Raw genomic sequence first — 18,530 nt, forward strand, 5'->3', positions numbered from 1 at the left:
ATATCAATTTGATGTAATCGCCTTTATAAATATTGGTTGGAGGCATCCATCCTAATAGATGATCACATAAAGCATCTCTATCAATCGACCCTTCACGTCCTATTATAGAGGTTCCATCTATCAGAAGACCGATCAACATGGTGACATCCTAAAGTGTGGGTGTCATCTCACCAACACGTAAATGAAAGGTGTGTGTTTCGTCCCTCCATCGCTCAACCAAAGCTGCAATTAATGCGTGGTCAAGATGTATGTCATGCAACTAACTAATCTCATAAAAACTAGTGTCGATAAAAAATGGAAGGTGATGCGAACCTCGTGATCACGTGATTACATAACCCACACGCAAAGACATCAATTTCAGAAAAGCCAAGTAAATCAGATTTGATAAGAGTGTAACACAAAGATAAGTTGTACTTAGGCACAAACACTATTGGAAATGGAAACCCCCACCCAACGAATATTGATTCGCGAACGAGAAGTATAAGGATGAGCCACGAAGTTAGTTGTTTTTCGATAAGTCATTTTTCAGTTCTTTATATAACTAAGGAAGGGAGAGTATCTCACCAATACACAGACACAAAGTGCGGCAAATAAGAAGTTTTATTAATCTGAATTGTCTAACTTACATGTCTAGTTATGCCTTTATTTATACTAACTCTAGACTTAAATAAACCCTAATAGACCTCCCTTAGGTGGACTTATATGAGGCTCACTTACAATTCATCCAAATAAGTAATAATTACCCAAAGACTAAGAAGAAAATAATAAAAATAATAAAAATCCAAAAATTATTATTCTAAATATGCTAGAATCAAATTTGTCACCATTAAGAAGTCCCAAATAGACTAGAAAATCTTATCTGAAAGTAGAATTAATTCTAAAGTCTTCTTTCCTTGTTGTAGCTAGGATGAATAAAGAATCTTTGTAAGAAAAGGATTCTGAAACAATTATGAATCCTTACCACACTTGAAAACTATGTTGAAACCTATTAAAGATCTTTATAGAAGTAGGAGATTCCAAAACAAGTTGTCACATCTTTTTAGAAAAAGAATCATAGCCAAATAGGAAGTCCACAAGTCAAAGAGAAGTAAATAACAAAATTCATACAGCCTTTGGTGACCAGTATTGTGGTGCCTTCCTGAACACCGATTGATCTGAAATTTTAACCCAAGGTAGAATAACTTGTCTGGAGACTCCAAATAAAATTTCAGCCTGATCCAACAGTCGAATTGGGAATTATGATTGTTGTCGTGAAACTGGACAATTGTGCATTTTACATTAGAATCTGAATTTAATTGTTTTTTCATTGCCCGGATCGTATTAGAAGGACACTCTCATGCAACTTCATCATGGTATTCTGTTGAGGTGTTACACAATCATCGCCCTAAAAATCAAGCAATTTTGTTATTTAAACAATTAAAATTGTTAAATTTTAATAATTTACAATGCTTAATTAAAAATGTTATTAATCTAAAGATCAGACCTCTCCGCTCTAAATATCATTAGAACAATGTTGATCTTACATATATAAAACTTATCTATCATCAGAACCTGCCTCAACAACTAGGTGGTCTTGCCTATTGGCACTTTTAGAAGTAGTAAAACCTCATCTAGTTCGAAATATGTATCCGTCGAGGTTCTATATAATAAATTATTAGACTTTTCAATATAATTAAATATCTATTTAATTTAATTAAAAACAATAATCAAAGTTTATGTAATTTAAAACAAATACAAAAAACATAACATATATTGTCTAGTTTCATAAGTTTTTCTATTATGACCACTTTGATAGCATATGTCACATTTATTCAGTGAGTGCCCCCTTTAAGGATCCATCTTATTATGTAGACTAGTGGATTTCCTTTGACCCTTATCCGTTCATCATCTAGTTGGACATCCATATACATATGGACCATTATATGTAGGCCACAATGGCGTATCAAGCAAGGGTTGAAAACAAGGACTATATGTATTATGCAATATGCAATTAGGTGTGAACATGTTCTATGAGACAATTTCCATTTGCCATAAGTATAAATTGCTTCATTGATGTTAAATGTTCCCTGCACTTCTTTTGTAACACTAGTTGTTAGAGGTGTCTCATATTGGAATATCACACATCTAAGATTAAATAGAGATATCAAGTGTGATTTAGAAGTTGTCACATCAGCAAGTATTTTAGCTAAGACCTTTGAAGACCATAATACATCACGACTATAAAATTTTCAACCTTTTCTTTGCGTTCCATAAAAGATTTATTACACCTAAAAAAGATTATCTACATTATAGCCAATACAAGTAACTCACATATAGTTTTTAAAACATTATGAAAAACCTATGATAAATTCATGATTATATTGCCATAAGGATGACCACTTGAATCATATGATAGTGCTTATTTTTCTTAGGTTCAACTTTTAGCCATGCTTTGATCACATCATCAATCTCCACTAAATTCTCATATAAAATATTAAACTCCTGTTTAGAAGGATTTGTACACATCTTATGTAACATATTTTTCAAAGTAACATTTTTTAACTTAGTTTTGAAGTTACTCACAAAGTGTCGTGAACAATATCGGTGATATCCAACATGCTCGAGAAAAATCTATGCCATAGAATTCTTAATAGCCGTATGTCTATCCGATATAATACACAACTTGATACGACCGCCAATCATATATAAACAAAAGAAAATCTAAAACCAACTTTAATTACTATTCATCTCTTCTTTAAAAATAACAAAACACATCGGATGAACTCCATTATCAACATCATAAGCAACTGCAACCAACAACTTTTTCTTGTACTTGCCATAAAAGTGAGTACTATCAATACTAGTTAGAGGATGACAATATTTAAACCCATCAATTAAAGCATAAAATACCCAAAATATCCTTCTAAGTGTTGCTTTGTTGTCATCAATCCTTTTATAATGCCAAATGACAATTGTTTCTAGATTTGAATCTCTGATAGTCAGTACCATTCTAGGTAGGTTTTGAAATAACTCTTCATGTGTACTAAATAACCACTCCAATATCTTCTATTTAGCCATTTATGCCTTCTAATAGAAGACTTCATGCTCATAATCCCTCTCCACAGTACCTTGAATCATTGCAACACATGTACTTAAATTCTTCTTCATAATTGATAACATCACCTCAATAATTATATCTAAGACAAATTGAACGATGGCGTTGAAAAACAAGAGAGTTCTGATATATGTGTGGCCCTTTCAATTTTGAAATTTCTTATAAATTAGACCTTTGGTGATATCCCCCACACAAATACCATCTATAAATTGGTTCCTGAACATATTGTAACTGAACATAAGAGTTTCATTTGAATGATGGACCTTGCACTACAATGAATTCTTTATATACCATAACTTTATTGTATTAATACATTTAGACTTGTCTTTGAATTATTTTCCAACCTCTAATTCATTAACTAATAAGCTCGAATGCTTATGACTATTAGCCCAGTCATTGCATCTATATTGGTCATTCGCACTCACAACCTAAAATTCAGGATAAAAAGGAGTCATGCATTAATTAACAGGCTGAACTAAATCAACATACCCACTTCCTCCTCAACCGCAACTCTATCAATGTGACAATCATCTTTGTCGTCACTTGGTTCGAGTTGTCCATAGCAATATGAAGCAGATGTCATACCCAACTAAGGTTTTCTATTAAAAATTTCCTGCACCGATATTTATCTACTTGCATTACCACTTAACATAGATGGACTAGCAGCTCGTGATGCCCGTGTGATTCTCTAAGAGTTACTTGGAACCCTTTTAACTGCATACTAGAAGAGTTTTCTAGTCTAGGCTTACTATTCTAGTAGAGCTCCAACATAATATTCTCATTAATTATCGTAAACCTAAACGTTGAATTCACACTCATATCACTACAAATTGGTACACCGACATAACAATCTTGACTGACCTTGATTTGTAACATCCTCCAAGTAATTTCAACTTCTATTTCAAACATATTCTAGCCAAGTCAATCATAAAACACTCTGGATAACTCATTAAGAGACATGTTTAATGTAGTAATTAGGAATTCATGGCTTCCTCTATTATAGGTGATATCATTGTCGGTATTAACAATGATACCACCATGAAAGCATAATATTTCTAAATTACCAGACGTTCTGTCAAATAACACTATAAAATACAATTCTAATTTATTAATATCTTGGTATTAATTAAAGTACATAATTTATTAACAAAACCATAACAGTAATATAATCAACCAAAATTAAAGTCATCAAATTAATTGACGAACACCTACATTCATCAAATTTCACTACTATAATAAAATTATTAATTAAATTCATGTATTTCATAGCTAATATTATTATTTTATGTGTAATTTGATATAATTCATAATTTAACCTAAATCAACACTAACTCTTACAGAATAATTTTGTTAATTCACAATCAACAACAACCCAAAATAATTGATTATTTTACAAAATAACATAATTAACAACTCATTTATATCTAATTAACAACTCATTTTATATCTAATTAACATAATCTCTAATTCAAAACCCTAACATTCTATACAATCAAATTAACACACATAAGCATAAATTACATCAAATTAATAGAGAGTAAGTGTTTAATATACCTTTAAATATAGAATGTGGGTGGTGGTGATGACTCGTGGTGGCTATTTTGGCTGAAAATGGATGAGTCGTGATGGAGAGAGAAAGAAATGGTTGGCAATCCAAGGCTAGAGAGAGATAAGTGATCTTATGTTGTTAGGTTGTTTTTCACGGTGAGAAGAGAGAGAAGGGGGGGAATGATGGTGAGAAGGGAGAGGCAGGTGGTTATGAAGAGAGAGAGTGAGGAGGGAAGAAAGAGAATAAAAAAAACTTCGAGTATAAATTTTAAATAAAATTGTAAAATTATATATTACTTGCGTGTTGTAAATAAAAAATATAAAATAAAAATGATAGATTGTATTTTTGAGTCAGCATGTTGTAATTGTCACATGGAACTCATGTTACTTTACGATTTTTTTTAGACATCCTCTTGATGTCATCAAGGCTTTGATTACACACATAATTGCTGCTTATTTCATCAACTCTCAGCCATAAATTACCATAGTTGTTATTCACCAATCCTTTCCATCCATCAAATGGCAACAACAGACCTGGTGAACCCATCATCTCTCCCACTTCAAGATCGGGTAGCCATAGTGACAGGCTCATCCCGAGGTATTGGTAAAGCCATAGCCATCCACTTGGCCTCATTAGGTGCAAAACTTGTCATCAACTACGCTTCTAACAAGGACCAAGCTGATCTTGTTGCTGAAGAGATCAATTCTTGCTGTTCTGAGAATACCCCACATGCTACGGTGGTTCAAGCTGACATTTCTGTGCCTGCCCAGGTTAAGTTATTGTTTGATGAGGCTGAAAGAGTGTTTGGATCACAGGTTCATGTCTTGGTGAATTCAGCTGCCATTTCTAACACCAAGTACCCTACAATTGCCAACACTTCAGTAGAGGATTTTGATCGTATTTTCAGGTGCCTTTTCTGATTTAATTGGGTCATGAAATTGGTGTTTTCCGCTTCTTCTTTTTTTGTTTTTTGGTTTTCTTGATCTAAAAAGTAGAACTTTGTTCTATCTTGTGTTTGAAATTGGATGTTTTTGTTTCAGTGTCAATTGCAGAGGCACGTTCTTATGCTGCAAAGAGGCAGCAAAGAGAATTAAACAGGGTGGTGGGGGTAGAATCATATTGTTATCGAGCTCATCCGTAGGTGCATTGAGGCCAAATTCAGCAACATACACTGCATCAAAAGCAGCAGTGGAGACAATGACAAAAATACTAGCGAAGGAGCTCAAAGGGACTGGTATTACTGCAAATTGTGTGGCACCAGGGCCAATTGCCACTGAAATGTTCTTCGTCGGTAGGAGTGAGGAGCATGTGAAGAGAGTGATTGAGGTGTGCCCGCATGGGAGGCTTGGCGAGACCAAGGATGTAGCTCCTCTTGTTGGGTTCTTGGCTAGTGATGCCGGTGAATGGATAAATGGACAAGTTATTCGTGTCAATGGTGGCTATGTTTAAGAATGGTGTTTACTGCAACTTAGCCGTTCAAAATAACCATTTTCGTTTCCTAAGTTGAATTCTCTAATATGTGGTATATTTTGAGACAAGATCCGTGGTAAGTTTGTAAACTATTGTTCTTCATGAACCATATTGATTTGTACTAGAGGAGGGAGAGGGAGGAGGAGAGTTTTTCTTGAAATTTTCAGCATTTATCTATCAGCAGTTTATTGCTTGTCACACCACATTTTCACTTCGCAGAAAAGAGTAGAATTGTGAAGGCAAGTATAACTCTGCAAGAGTAATAATCAAATTACAGGGATGATAGTCGCATTAATATAAAGGATACAAATTTCAAAGTATTGCACAAGCCAAACTCTAGACAATGCCACCATTAATACCAATAACCGTCCATTGATCCACTCACTAGCATCACTAGCCAAGAACCCAACAAGAGGAGCCACATCCTTGGTCTCGCCAAGCCTCCCATGTGGGCACTCCTCAATCACTCTTTTAATAAGTTCCTCACTAGTCCCAGTTAAGAACATGTGTGTTGCAGTTGGCCCTGGCGCAACACAGTTTGCAGTGATACCAGTCCCTTCGAGTTCCTTTGCAAGTATTTTTGTCATTGTCTCAACTGCTGCCTTTGATGCTGTATATGTTGCTATTTTTGGCTTCAATAAACCCTCCAATGAGCTTGACAGCCATATAATTCTACCCCACCTCCTTGTTTTACCCGGTTTGCGGCCTCTTTGCAACATGAGAATGTTCCTCGGCAAATTGACACTGAAACAAAAGCACACAAACTGGATTATGCGACATATTAAATTCAGTAAACAAGTTTTATTAACCAAGTTACCTATTAAAGAACCTGAAAATATGATCAAAATCCTCCACAGAAGTGTTAGCGATGGTATGATACTTAGAATCAGCAATGGAAGCTGAATTAACAAAGACATGAACCTGTGATCCAAACACTCTTTCAGCCTCATCAAACAATAACTTCACATGCACGGGCTCAGATACATCAGCTTGGACCACGACAGCTCGTGGGATACCATCAACACAACCAGAAGTGATCTCCTTAGCTACAAGTTCAGCTTGCTCCTTGTTAGAAGTGTAATTGATGACAAGTTTTGCACCCAGTGAGGCTAAGTTGATGGCTATTGCTTTGCCGATGCCACAGGAAGACCCTGTGACTATGGCTACTCGGTCTTGCAGTGTAAGAAATGCGGGCGTTGTGGTGGTAGCAGCCATCATGCAAACAAGCTGTGTTTCAAAGGTCTAGTATGTTCTGTTCATATAGTATCCATGAAAAATCACACATTTGAGAGTCCAAAACGCCAGTGAATATGGACCGTTTCCTCTCACCAATCAAAATCTTGATATCATCCAGGATGTCATTGTCTCTTCTCTTGGAAGGCAACTATTTTTTTGACAATTCAAAAGGATAAGCTCTAGCACCTGAAGTTGATAAATAAAAGCTAATATAATCACTTTTTACTCTCAGATTTGAAATTTAAGTGTTCCTTTCAACAAAACACCAAGATGGATGGATGAGTACCCACTAATTTCTTCCATTTGCCTTGCTTCATTTGGCAATGGAATCAAATTCCAGCGGAAACTTCTTTAGTGCATTTTATTTCTAAAAACACAAATAGAAAAGGTTGCAACAAAACACTATAAACAAGTGCCACCACCTAATAACATAGAGATGGCATCAAACTTTATGCAATTCTTAATAAGATAAAGCAACATTGTCACAAAAGAAATCCTCACTGAAATATGCTAAAAAGTCCACTCATCTTATCTTCGCGTGGTGAGAGGGACCAAAAGTAAAATATCACTGCCCAACAATGGTCTTACTGTCGAAATCCCAGACCTCTAGCACAACAGACAGCAATGTGTTTTGGTATTGGAGACATGATTCCAACATAAAACTGCACTTCGTAACATTCTCTCAATCTCTTTTATTGTAATGAGCATTTCTTCTTGCACACTCCAAGATAGTTTTGTCAACAGTGATGAAGTATGCAGCAATTGATGCTGTTGAAATCACAAAAAAATCAAGACATTAGATTTCCCATAAACTGCTACTTGGTACCTTCATGCATGAATATATACTGGCACCATGTAACTCATGTGACAGAAGTCCACATTGCTCTTAAATCTTTCAGGGATTTTGAGCAAGCTCCTCTAAATAACAGCTCCCACCCCCCCCCCCCCCCAAAAAAAAAAAAAAAAAAAAACAAAACAAAACAAAAAACGAAATCAAAGGCAAAGAAGGAAAAAATAAATTTCCATGTGTGAAACATGGAATAGAAAAACAGGTTAGAAACTCTTCCAATGATATTAATATCATACCAGCAGATATAATGAGTGCCTGAGCAGTGTAGTTGAGGTTAGCCTTTGCCCAAGGAATCACGCGAACAGCAGTTAGCTGGAGATTCAAAAGAAACACAATAATGATAAAACATTCTCAGCCCTTTTCAAGTAGAATGTATCAAGTTTAAATGCCACCAAAGCTATACTGGTGAATAAGGGATGTCAAAGAAAAATATGGATGCACCTATTTCCATGTTGATTGAAAACAGAAGAATGCATTAGTGTTCTTTTTCTACAATAGTTGAATCCACATTTTGTCCTCTCTTGATCTCAATTGATACGCGCACACACACACACACACAAACAAAATAGGCTCCTTTTTCCCCCCTATGTTTTACTTAACAATGAGTTACCCACAACTTATCAATCGAACAGCACAAATAAACAGTTTCCTAAACTGTCAGATTGCTTCAATAATGAAAGGAGGCTTAAAAGAAGATGACAGAAGCAGGGTTTTCAATTGAAGTCCATGATCCCTTACTCATAATTTATTGGTCAGCTAGGTTAAAGCCAAGTTGCACAAGTTTTTGCCATTACTTTCTATAAAATTACAGAACTGACAAAGGGACTGATTTGAACTGGGAAACTCAAACTCCATGAAAGCCCATCTCCAAGTGGTTATTAGTCTTGGCAACAACAGGCTATGCATCACCAACATCATTCTTTATTCTACTCAGTTTGACTTCCCTTTATTCCAGGGGATGGACCATCCATAACAGATTGAAGCTGAGTTTTTTTCCTAGACAATATTTCCCAGACTGCTATATGGCATGGATAGTTTAAAAGGTTCTATTAATGTCATTGTATGCAGACCATCAAAGTGTTAAGATGTTCCAATTTGCGACAAACAATTAATCCCTCAGATTAAATTTGATTCCAGAGCATACACCAATTTCTTTTTAACTTTAGCTATTAAAATTTGCTCATCTGTTTACCTATACTTAACAATCTAGCACCAGAGGAGCTTTAGATAAATCTTTTGCAGCTAAATTCACTTGAAAAGCAAATAAAATCAAGCAAAACATTACTGGCAGAAAATTTCCCATTCCTCCCAAAATTATTAACATGTGAAATTACAGCGAGATAATCTCATGTGGTTAAAAATAGAGCTCAAACGCAGCAATTGAAGCTTCTAAACTGACAGATCCTAATCATAAAATACATCAGCAAGCGCACACAGCATCAGAAATTAAACAATCATCGGCTCCCAGGCTCACATTATCATGAAAAAAAAATTGAAATAGCAAAGAGTTTATAAGATCATAACATACTGTAGGCACTGCAGTGGCAACGCAGGTGATAACAGCTGCTTTGACTCCTGCACGTACACCCTCTGCAAAAATTACCCAGAAAACCAGTCAATATACCATCTTCTCTGAACTGGGCCATTGAATTGATGATTCCAAAATTTAACAAAAAGAAAAAGCTTTTTATGCTAGGAAGCACTCTATTAATTTGACCCATAATAATTAAAAAAAAAAAAAGACTTTTATCAATTTTGCTGAATTGGGTCGATGAATTGATGAATGTAAAATCTAACAAAAACAGAAAGATGAGTACTTTATGCAAAGGAACTATTAAATCTGATCCAGAAACAGTAATAATACAGATACACGCAAAAGAAGAAAAGGAAAAATGAGAAGTATAAAAAGAAAGCTAAGAATAAGAACCTTGAGTACAAAGTCTAGCTTGCAAAATCTTCTGTTCTTCAGCTGGAGAAGCAATCAACAAAGATCTTCCATTACAATTATTAATATCATAACCATTATGATTAAGGTTTTGATTGGTTAAAGTTTTTTGTGCCCAGTAATGCCTTAGCTCAGATGGGATTCCCATTCTCTGTATTCAAGAGTCAAAGACAAACGCAATTTCGATTTGTGATTGTGTTTGAGAGAGTTTTATGAGAGAACCCCAAGGGTTGGTCTAGCCGCATGAAAACGCGGTCAAAACGGGCGTTTTATGATAAATTATTGGGGCTGGCTGATGGCTCATATGTTTTGCAATGAAGTGAGATCATGAGGTAACTTTAAGCACTGAATTGTTTTTGCATTTGAAACTTATTTAAATGTGTTTTAAAAGTGAGTTTGTATCTACAAATATTAAATTGTTATTTTTTTAGTGTTTTTTTAATAATTTTAATGTGTTAATATTAAAATATTAAAATATTAAAAAAAATCATTTAAATATATTTTTAAACAAAAAAAAAAATTACATCACAATACCTAACACATACTTCACTAAAGTAGCGTTTAGTTATTGTCTTGAGATAGAAAAGATGGAGACATTGGAAACAGAAAAGTGTTTGATTAAAAAGAGAGACATAAAAATAAATTTATTTCTGAGACAATTTTAGAATGAATTTATGTACTTTCAAAATAAGAAATATAAAAAATACATATCTCCAGAGACAATATTTATTATTTTTTATTCCTAAAATATCTTTGTAAAACATCTTAATTATAAAATTGTTCAACTAAAACATGTAAGGATAAAAATTGTTATTATCATAGTTTTAAAACCCAACTCGAGGGTCGATCCGGGGCAAAACTCGGGTCATGAAGATTGACTGGTAGTCGACCAAAGCAAGTTTTAGGTCATGAGTCAGGAAAGTCAACCCAGATGATCTTAAAAAATTAAAAAAATAATCAAAATAACCTTATTTTGAACAAAAATATTTTTTAAAAAAATAATCAACGAGTTTTTGACCTATTTTTATCCTTAATTGACCTGGGTTTTTAACCGAGTCTGATCAAGTCAATCCTTCCTTTATTTTTTCTTAAACTAGAATCACTCCAAACCTCGAGTCAACCTATTAAGTTAATCCTAGTTTTATAGTTAAGATTATTATAATATTATTAATTTCTACACTCAATATAAACTAAAGTAATATATATATATATATTAAAAATATACAAATTTGACAATAATAAATATTAAAGAAAAAATAGATTTTTTTATATTTTATTTTGTTTTATCCACCATAACCAAATATGATATAGAGATAGTCACTTTATCTTGTACAACACTACCAAACACAATTTTATTTTCGTCTTTTTTTTCATCTTATCTTTTTTATCTCCATTGTCTCCATCTTTTCTATCCCAGGACAATAATCAAACGCTACCTAATTGCTAGTGCTTTTATGTACTTAATAGATTGGTTTTTTAGATATTTTTTTAGTGCTAGTTTGTACTTATCATAATTAAATCATGCTTGGTTATTCCCTCGAGAAAGAAAAGAAAGAGACAATGAGAACATATGAAACATGTTTCCTTATATTTCTTGTTTTGAAACTATTGCAAAATTATAACAAAAACACATTTATTTTATATCTTCTCTCTTTAACTAAATATATTTTTGTTTTTTTTGTATCCTTTTCTTCTATCATGAGATATTAATCAAATTATACTAAATATTAAAATGTGTGGGATATTCACTGTAGACATCAACACTGTTCACGCACATACAAATCACTATGGATGCCCCTGATCATTTTTTGACAATGCATTTTGATTCTCAAAGTTTTATTTTAGACAATTTGATCCTAATTTAAGGTCAATTGCTTTCGATTTCTTAGTCAAGGGTGGGGTTGGAAGAATATGGACCAAAATAAAAAAGGTGCCAAGCATGGGTGTTGTTTTAGAAGTTTCGATAAAGATACACCTTTGTCCTCTAACTTACAAAATATCATAAATTATATGATTTTGGTGCCTCAATTTTTTTTCAAGTTCAATTTTGATACAAAAAATTATTTTTGTTATTTTTTTGTCATTGGTTGAGAGAGGAGAGAGAGAGGTCATTAGATTCCGTCGGTAGAGAGAGAAAAATATCATTGACATCGATTTATGCCACCAAACAATCGATGAAAAAATGGTTTCATTTTATGAAGAAAGTTCATATTAGGAGTTTTTTTACTTTAAAGTTCATGAAAAAAATAGATCTATGCTCAATTTATTTTTATTGGGTTTATTTTGGTTTTTGGGATGATTTGTTTAAGGTCAGGAATAGGTTTATAACAATTCCAAAGGTGTTTTGTAGGTATTTTGGGTCAAAATAAGTTGAAAAACCATTTTTTGATAAAAAAAAAACTTAAACCCTGATTTTTTGGCCACTACAATGGCCAAAATCTGAGCAAATCAGTCAATATTTTGTCTGCTTTAGTAGGGGACATATCATCAGCCCCAATTGTAACAAAGAAAATAAGGGTCCTGTCGCGTAGACTCTAACAAAATAGATCAAGCTTAGCAACACTTGACCCTTGCTTTTTTTTATGTTTTTTCTAAAAATTTTCTAACTCTTTTGTAAAATTAATGCCTTTTTATATGGTTTTCTCTAAATATTTTTTTATTTATATTTAGATTAATATTTGTTCTCTCTTTCATTTTGTTTAGATAACATCTTTTAAATGATAATTATTTTTTTGACTATACATTTAAATTTTGAAGAGTTTTTATGATTCATCTATAATTTTTTTTTTATATAGATCAACTTTATTTTTGAAAAAAAATATTTTCAGATAATATTTCTAATATGTGAGCCTTCTATAGTGTTTTTTCCCTTTTATTTTATTCATTCAATTTAATTTATGTTTCTATTTTTATTATCATTTGCTTAAATAAAAATATTATTTTAATAAACAAATTTATGAAACATAACCGGATAAATGTCTCATCTTACAAGATTAAATATCTTGATCTATATTTGTTTCTTATTTTTTTTTTTTTTTAGTTATCGTTTATGGTTTTTTTTATTTATTAACAAACATAGTTTTCAATTTATTTTTATATTTAAAAAAGTATTATTGTTTTTATATTAAAAAAAGTGTGATTTTCTATAATAATAATAAAAACAAACAAACCACACGCACAACAGAAAGCCATTGGCAAGTATTTAATGGATTCAATAAATATAAACAAACAAAATTAAGTAGTGTAAATTTTTTCAGTTCCGTAAAAAAAGCTTGATTTAATTAAAGTTATAATAAAAGAATTTTTTTTAAAAATGAGAAATGTTATAATTTGAAAATTCTTAATATAGTCCTTATACACAATAAATTTTCTTATTGTAGTCCCTCCATCATGATTCCGTCATGTTCTTCATCAAATGTGGAGAAGTGTCAAAAATATATAATTTTATGCTCGGAATCTTTGAGAAATAAAAGAAAGTTTTCAAAAAAATATGAGAAAAAATTAATTTGAAAATTACTAACAAATTTGAAAAATGAAATATTGTATTGAAAAATGAAAAATAGAAGATATTTAAAAGAAAGAAATGGAGTATTTTAAATTTTGTTTTTTCATAAAAGAGGAAAATAAAAATATATTAAGTCACCCTTATTTATTTATTTTAATTCCATTTCCCTTTTAAGATTTAAATAAAGGGTTTGACTTTTTTATTTATCAATTTAAAAACTTTTATTTTCCTAGCAACTTGTATATTTAAATTAGGATCTTTTATTTATTTAATTATAAATATAGACGGCATCATTGTTGCCTGAACTCCCCGTGTCCTTACGGTCAAAAGTCAAAACCCGTTTTTTACTAACTAAAAAAACAAAATTCCACCAACTATTAAACTATTCCAAACACGACACCGTTTCCACTTCCTTCCTCCCTCGTCAAAACAAAACACAAATCAGAAACCTGCAAAACCCTAGAATTTACGAAAACCTAATCCCTGATCTCTATAAATGGCAATTGCTCGAACTGGAGTATACGTTGATGATTACCTTGAGTGTAAGTTCCTCCACAGTCCCTTAATTTTGCATCAATTTTCAATTTTCGATAAATTGCGAGTTTTATTTTTATTTTGAATTTCAACAGATGCAAATACATTACCAGCTGAGCTTCAACGGCTTCTTAATACTATTAGGGAACTTGATGACCGATCCCAATGTAAGAAAATCCCACTTCCACATATACGTATACATTAACGTATTTTTTGTTTACGTGCGTTTCACTTGTGTGTATACATACAATTTACGAGAATTTATGCATGTATATAAATGTGAGTATCTATACAATTGATGAATTTTCATGCATGTATATAAGTTTTAACTGTTTTACATTTGCATGCATTTATGCATATAAACTGTAAATTTTCTTACTTTTAGGGTTGCATTAGTTGAAAATAAAATTCTGTTTTAAGATTGGGCATTGTGCCATGGCCAATATACTCATGGAGTAGTACTGGTATGGTTGTGAAAGTTTTTTTTTTTTTGTAGTTTTAATGCTTAATTATTGCACATTTTCATGCATGTATTTATATAAATAAGCTGTAGACTTTTTTTTTTTTTTTTTTTACGGTCTCATTAGTGGGAAAAAATAGAATTTGAGTTGTCATGTAGGATATAAACATGTGCATGCATCATGCATGGGTATTTGTGCATGTTACATGTTCTTGTATTGCGGAAAACTTTGGTATTCTTCTGTCTTTAAGCCTGCATATAGACAGCTTGTGTGTGTGTGTGAATGTGCATGGTTAATTTTTTTCATCTTTTGATTTGTTGGTGTTTTATGGGTGAAAGCAATGATAAATCAAACAAGGCAACAGACAAACTACTGTCTAGGATTGGCATCTCAAAGCTCGAAAAAAGGGAATGGTAGTATTTATAATTGCTACAACACTAATAATAGGGAAGAGGATGACACAGTCGAGAAAATGAGGAAGGATATTGAGGCAAATCAGGATAATGCATTGATTTTGTGCACGGAGAAGGTTTTGTTGGCACGGCAAGCTTATGAGCTTGTGAGTTTCTCTTATTCCAAGGCCTTTTTAATAAATTGTTTCTTGCAGCATGTTAAATTTATATTATATGGATCATGCTGATTTATTAAGAGTTTATTGGGGTCTGATGTGGTAGGGAACATGTTTCTTATATAGTAAAATATAGGGGGCATTATCGTGTTCAAGGATTTGTTGTAGTTCTTAGTGATTTGTTTTTCAAGTGCTTGGTGTTTGAAGACGCGGAGAGGGATCTTTTAATGCCTATAAAGTAGTTCTCTGACTAGATGATATATTCTTATGTAGCTTTCTCTGATTATGGTTTTGGAGAATAGCATGTAATATCTCCCACTCCAGTGAACTTCTTCTTTTGGGCATTGTAGGTAAATATCTACCATGTTAAAAGTGCTTTCCGCATTGAAATATGTCAAGTCCTTGGTATTTGGTAAATTCCCTAGCAGAGCACAGTCTTATCCACTTCTCATTTTAATATGATGGAAAGCTTTAGTGTTTGAGTTACTGTGAAAAAGCATCATTTGTATCTTATTTTCCATGGTTCAAATGCTTGACTGGGTTGTGTAATCTGTGTATTCAGGATGAGATTGTTTCTGCCAACAGGGACAACAAGGATCTACAATGCTTAAAATAAAAGTCTGTGCTGAAGTTAACTGACTCTTCTGTTTCCTTGGTGTTGTTTAATCAAATTCTACGTGATTGCTATGTGTTGGCCAATAACTCATGTTGCATTTGTCATATGTTCACAGATAGCGCTTAACTTTAGCGTAAATAATATAGTTTATCTTCCTAGATTGTTTGATGAGACTATCTTGTATTGAAATTTCCTGTAATCATTTGTCCATAATTTTATGGCAAAAAGTCGTCATAACCCAACTTTAGAATCCTTAACCAGTATTGCTTCTACATGTTTACTATTCTTCTATCTCGACTGCTCATATGCACCATTGGAGGTTTCTCTTTTGCTGAGGACATTTACAAGCACATAGCGATTCCACAGTTATTAGGATTTCATTTTAATAAAAGCAAAGCCACCTAGAGGTTACACCTTCACAGAATGGAATATCCCTGCTGAACTCACTTTGGTTTCTTCTAGCCACTCACTTTAGTTAGCCTGCGAGTCCTCAATAATCTAACTTTAATTTTGGTCTGAGTTGAGGATAATAATATATGGGTCTTCTCATTCTAAGCATGGCATATGATAGGTTCTCTCTCACCCCCCCCCCCCCCCCCCTCTGTCATTATGTTTGTTGTTGAATACAGATAAGCCCCTATTTTTTTCCTCTGCTAAGAGAGGGTATGGCAGACTCTTTCTAATTTACTCAATTCCCTGTACTATGATCTGCATACAGATAGACAGCCATATAAAACGACTTGATGAGGATCTGAACAACTTTGCAGAAGATTTGAAGCATGGTACAACAAATGGATCACCAATCATTCTACTTTATTTTATCTCTTGCAACTCTAATCCTAGCACAGGACTCTATTTAGTGGCTTAATTATTTTTCCTTTTTGTCTTGTATTCAGAGGGAAAACTATCACCAGATGAGCCGGCAATTCTTCCTCCACTGCCTTTAATAGTCCCTAAAATTGAGAAACGCAGGAACTTTTATGGAACACCTCAATCAAAAAGGATTGATTTCAGGGATCGGTATTGGGACAGAGAACGTGATAGGGATTTTGAGCTCATGCCTCCTCCAGGAAGCCATAAAAAGGATTTCACTGTTCCTGTTGAAGCTGAGCAACCCATTGATCCGAATGAACCTACCTACTGTGTCTGCCATCAGGTTTGACTTTTTGTTTAATGCTATATCAGTTTCAAATTCAACTCTTTCTTCTGCAGAGTTGCTTTACGTTTGCTTGCTTGAAGTACGATAAAAACTCTTCTACATCACTAAACTTCTGTGATGGTTGTGGTCATTTAGGTGTCCTTTGGAGATATGATTGCTTGTGATAACGAGAATGTAAGTACTTTCTCCTTTGCTCTCTGCATGTTGTTGCTGGTCTTCTTGATCAAAGTTCATTACTTTGTTTCCTTGTCTATAGTTTTGTATTTGCATTTGACATGTGTGTCAGTCATAACAAGTTAAATTTTTGTGAATATTTTGATAAAATTCCAAGACAACATTTGTGAAGTTAACATGATAAATTTAAATGGAAAAAATAATAAGAATTTAGAATCCAGTATCATACTATCTTTCATCTTTCATCAATTTGATTTGAGCAGAATAATTTTAATAGCTAGTTGTTTCTATTCCGAATGTGTCACCTTTTTGGAGAACTCTTGTGCACTCGCTCACTTGTTTTTCTGCTTACAGTGCCAAGGAGGTGAATGGTTCCATTATTCATGTGTTGGGCTGACACCAGAGACAAGATTCAAGGGGAAGTGGTACTGTCCAACCTGCAGGAATCTACCCCAATTTCAATGGTAGAATGTATTCAAAATTATATAGTTTCCTTATTTGTATCATCAATTTTCATTAGCAACAAAGCATTGCAACTGCGCAGGTCTTGTAACAAAGTAGGATTCTCATGAGTTCCTCTTTCCCCCCAGCCCCAACACCAATCCTTCCACCGTTTCCTCTTTTCTTTGCAGGAACAGAAAAGGAAACAGATGTGTACATATCCACAACCAGGCCACATGATAATCCATTATGCATATTTTGCTATCAATTCTTGCATCCATAGCCGAAGCTATCTCAGCAAGTGAGAAGTCCTCTGGATGAGCTGACAAAGTAAGTTCTATCCAAGAGTGGGGGAGTCTCTCCTCAAGTTCAAAGCCTGCCTCCCATTCTTGTTGCTCTTTCTTCCTTAACGGTGAGGTTATTCTCCGATTTTAAATTTTCAACACCCAAATCCTTTGGCTGTTGAGAGAATTAGCCTTGATACACAAAAGCTAACCTGAAAATAGCTTAACTGGTAAAACCAAAATAAATAAATAAATAAATACCCTAAATCCCATGGGCATTATTACCAGAAGGCAGGCAAAAGCAATGGTATCTTATGGCTCTGGATTCACATTCTGGTATTCAAATGTGTTCATTAAGGTATTTGTTCATCAAAAGTGTGTTAAATCTGGTGGAAATCCAATTCTTTACCTTGGTGAATCTTCAACACACTGCAGAATAAAAGCAGCAAATGCTACCTTCTTGGACATCCAGCAATTTAAAGAACTCAATCTTCGGCTCTTTGGACTTTGACACGCAGGCCATACCACAAGACTCTTGCTTGGTTTCGCATGCTAAAGGCCCAATTTAAAATGGCATTACGGTTATTTCACGAGGCTGAATTCGCTAAGAAGATTTTAAGTGTATTTAGTTGTTTACTAACAAA

The 18,530-nt window shown here is 33.4% G+C and overlaps 4 protein-coding genes across 6 annotated transcripts; 2 read left to right on the forward strand and 2 right to left on the reverse strand.

Annotated features, from left to right (window-relative positions):
• Positions 1 to 5,068: 5,068 nt before the first annotated feature.
• On the forward strand, positions 5,069 to 6,311 carry LOC7453591 (NADPH-dependent aldehyde reductase-like protein, chloroplastic). Its single transcript, XM_002325376.4, has 2 exons — positions 5,069 to 5,550; positions 5,684 to 6,311. Exons 1-2 carry the CDS (start codon positions 5,162 to 5,164, stop codon positions 6,090 to 6,092), a joined length of 798 nt encoding a protein of 265 aa, XP_002325412.1. The 5' UTR covers positions 5,069 to 5,161; the 3' UTR covers positions 6,093 to 6,311.
• A 33-nt stretch (positions 6,312 to 6,344) lies between these two features.
• On the reverse strand, positions 6,345 to 7,779 carry LOC18108234 (NADPH-dependent aldehyde reductase-like protein, chloroplastic). 2 transcript variants are annotated; one of them, XM_024591333.2, is made up of 3 exons: positions 7,636 to 7,779; positions 6,931 to 7,535; positions 6,345 to 6,857 (listed from the first exon to the last, which is right to left on the reverse strand). In XM_024591333.2, exons 2-3 carry the CDS (start codon positions 7,329 to 7,331, stop codon positions 6,380 to 6,382), a joined length of 879 nt encoding a protein of 292 aa, XP_024447101.2. In that variant the 5' UTR covers positions 7,332 to 7,535; positions 7,636 to 7,779; the 3' UTR covers positions 6,345 to 6,379. The 2 variants fall into 2 exon arrangements, with proteins under 2 accessions (XP_024447101.2, XP_024447102.2); XM_024591334.2 differs by lacking the exon at positions 7,636 to 7,779 and having other exon boundaries at positions 6,943 to 7,544.
• On the reverse strand, positions 7,684 to 10,486 carry LOC7491032 (early nodulin-93). The gene is made up of 4 exons (XM_002325796.3): positions 10,127 to 10,486; positions 9,728 to 9,789; positions 8,436 to 8,511; positions 7,684 to 8,117 (listed from the first exon to the last, which is right to left on the reverse strand). The coding sequence occupies exons 1-4, from the start codon at positions 10,290 to 10,292 to the stop codon at positions 8,032 to 8,034; spliced, it is 390 nt and encodes a 129-aa protein (XP_002325832.2). The 5' UTR covers positions 10,293 to 10,486; the 3' UTR covers positions 7,684 to 8,031.
• Positions 10,487 to 14,020: 3,534 nt separating this feature from the next.
• On the forward strand, positions 14,021 to 17,870 carry LOC7491033 (PHD finger protein ING2). 2 transcript variants are annotated; one of them, XM_052449422.1, is made up of 8 exons: positions 14,021 to 14,191; positions 14,279 to 14,350; positions 14,983 to 15,203; positions 16,547 to 16,610; positions 16,725 to 16,984; positions 17,123 to 17,161; positions 17,516 to 17,625; positions 17,706 to 17,870. In XM_052449422.1, the coding sequence occupies exons 1-8, from the start codon at positions 14,146 to 14,148 to the stop codon at positions 17,731 to 17,733; spliced, it is 840 nt and encodes a 279-aa protein (XP_052305382.1). In that variant the 5' UTR covers positions 14,021 to 14,145; the 3' UTR covers positions 17,734 to 17,870. The 2 variants fall into 2 exon arrangements, with proteins under 2 accessions (XP_052305382.1, XP_002325414.3); XM_002325378.4 differs by having other exon boundaries at positions 17,794 to 17,870.
• The last annotated feature ends 660 nt before the right edge of the window (positions 17,871 to 18,530 follow it).

This window comes from Populus trichocarpa, chromosome 19 (assembly GCF_000002775.5).
Source record: "Populus trichocarpa isolate Nisqually-1 chromosome 19, P.trichocarpa_v4.1, whole genome shotgun sequence".
Classification (NCBI taxonomy): domain Eukaryota; kingdom Viridiplantae; phylum Streptophyta; class Magnoliopsida; order Malpighiales; family Salicaceae; genus Populus; species Populus trichocarpa.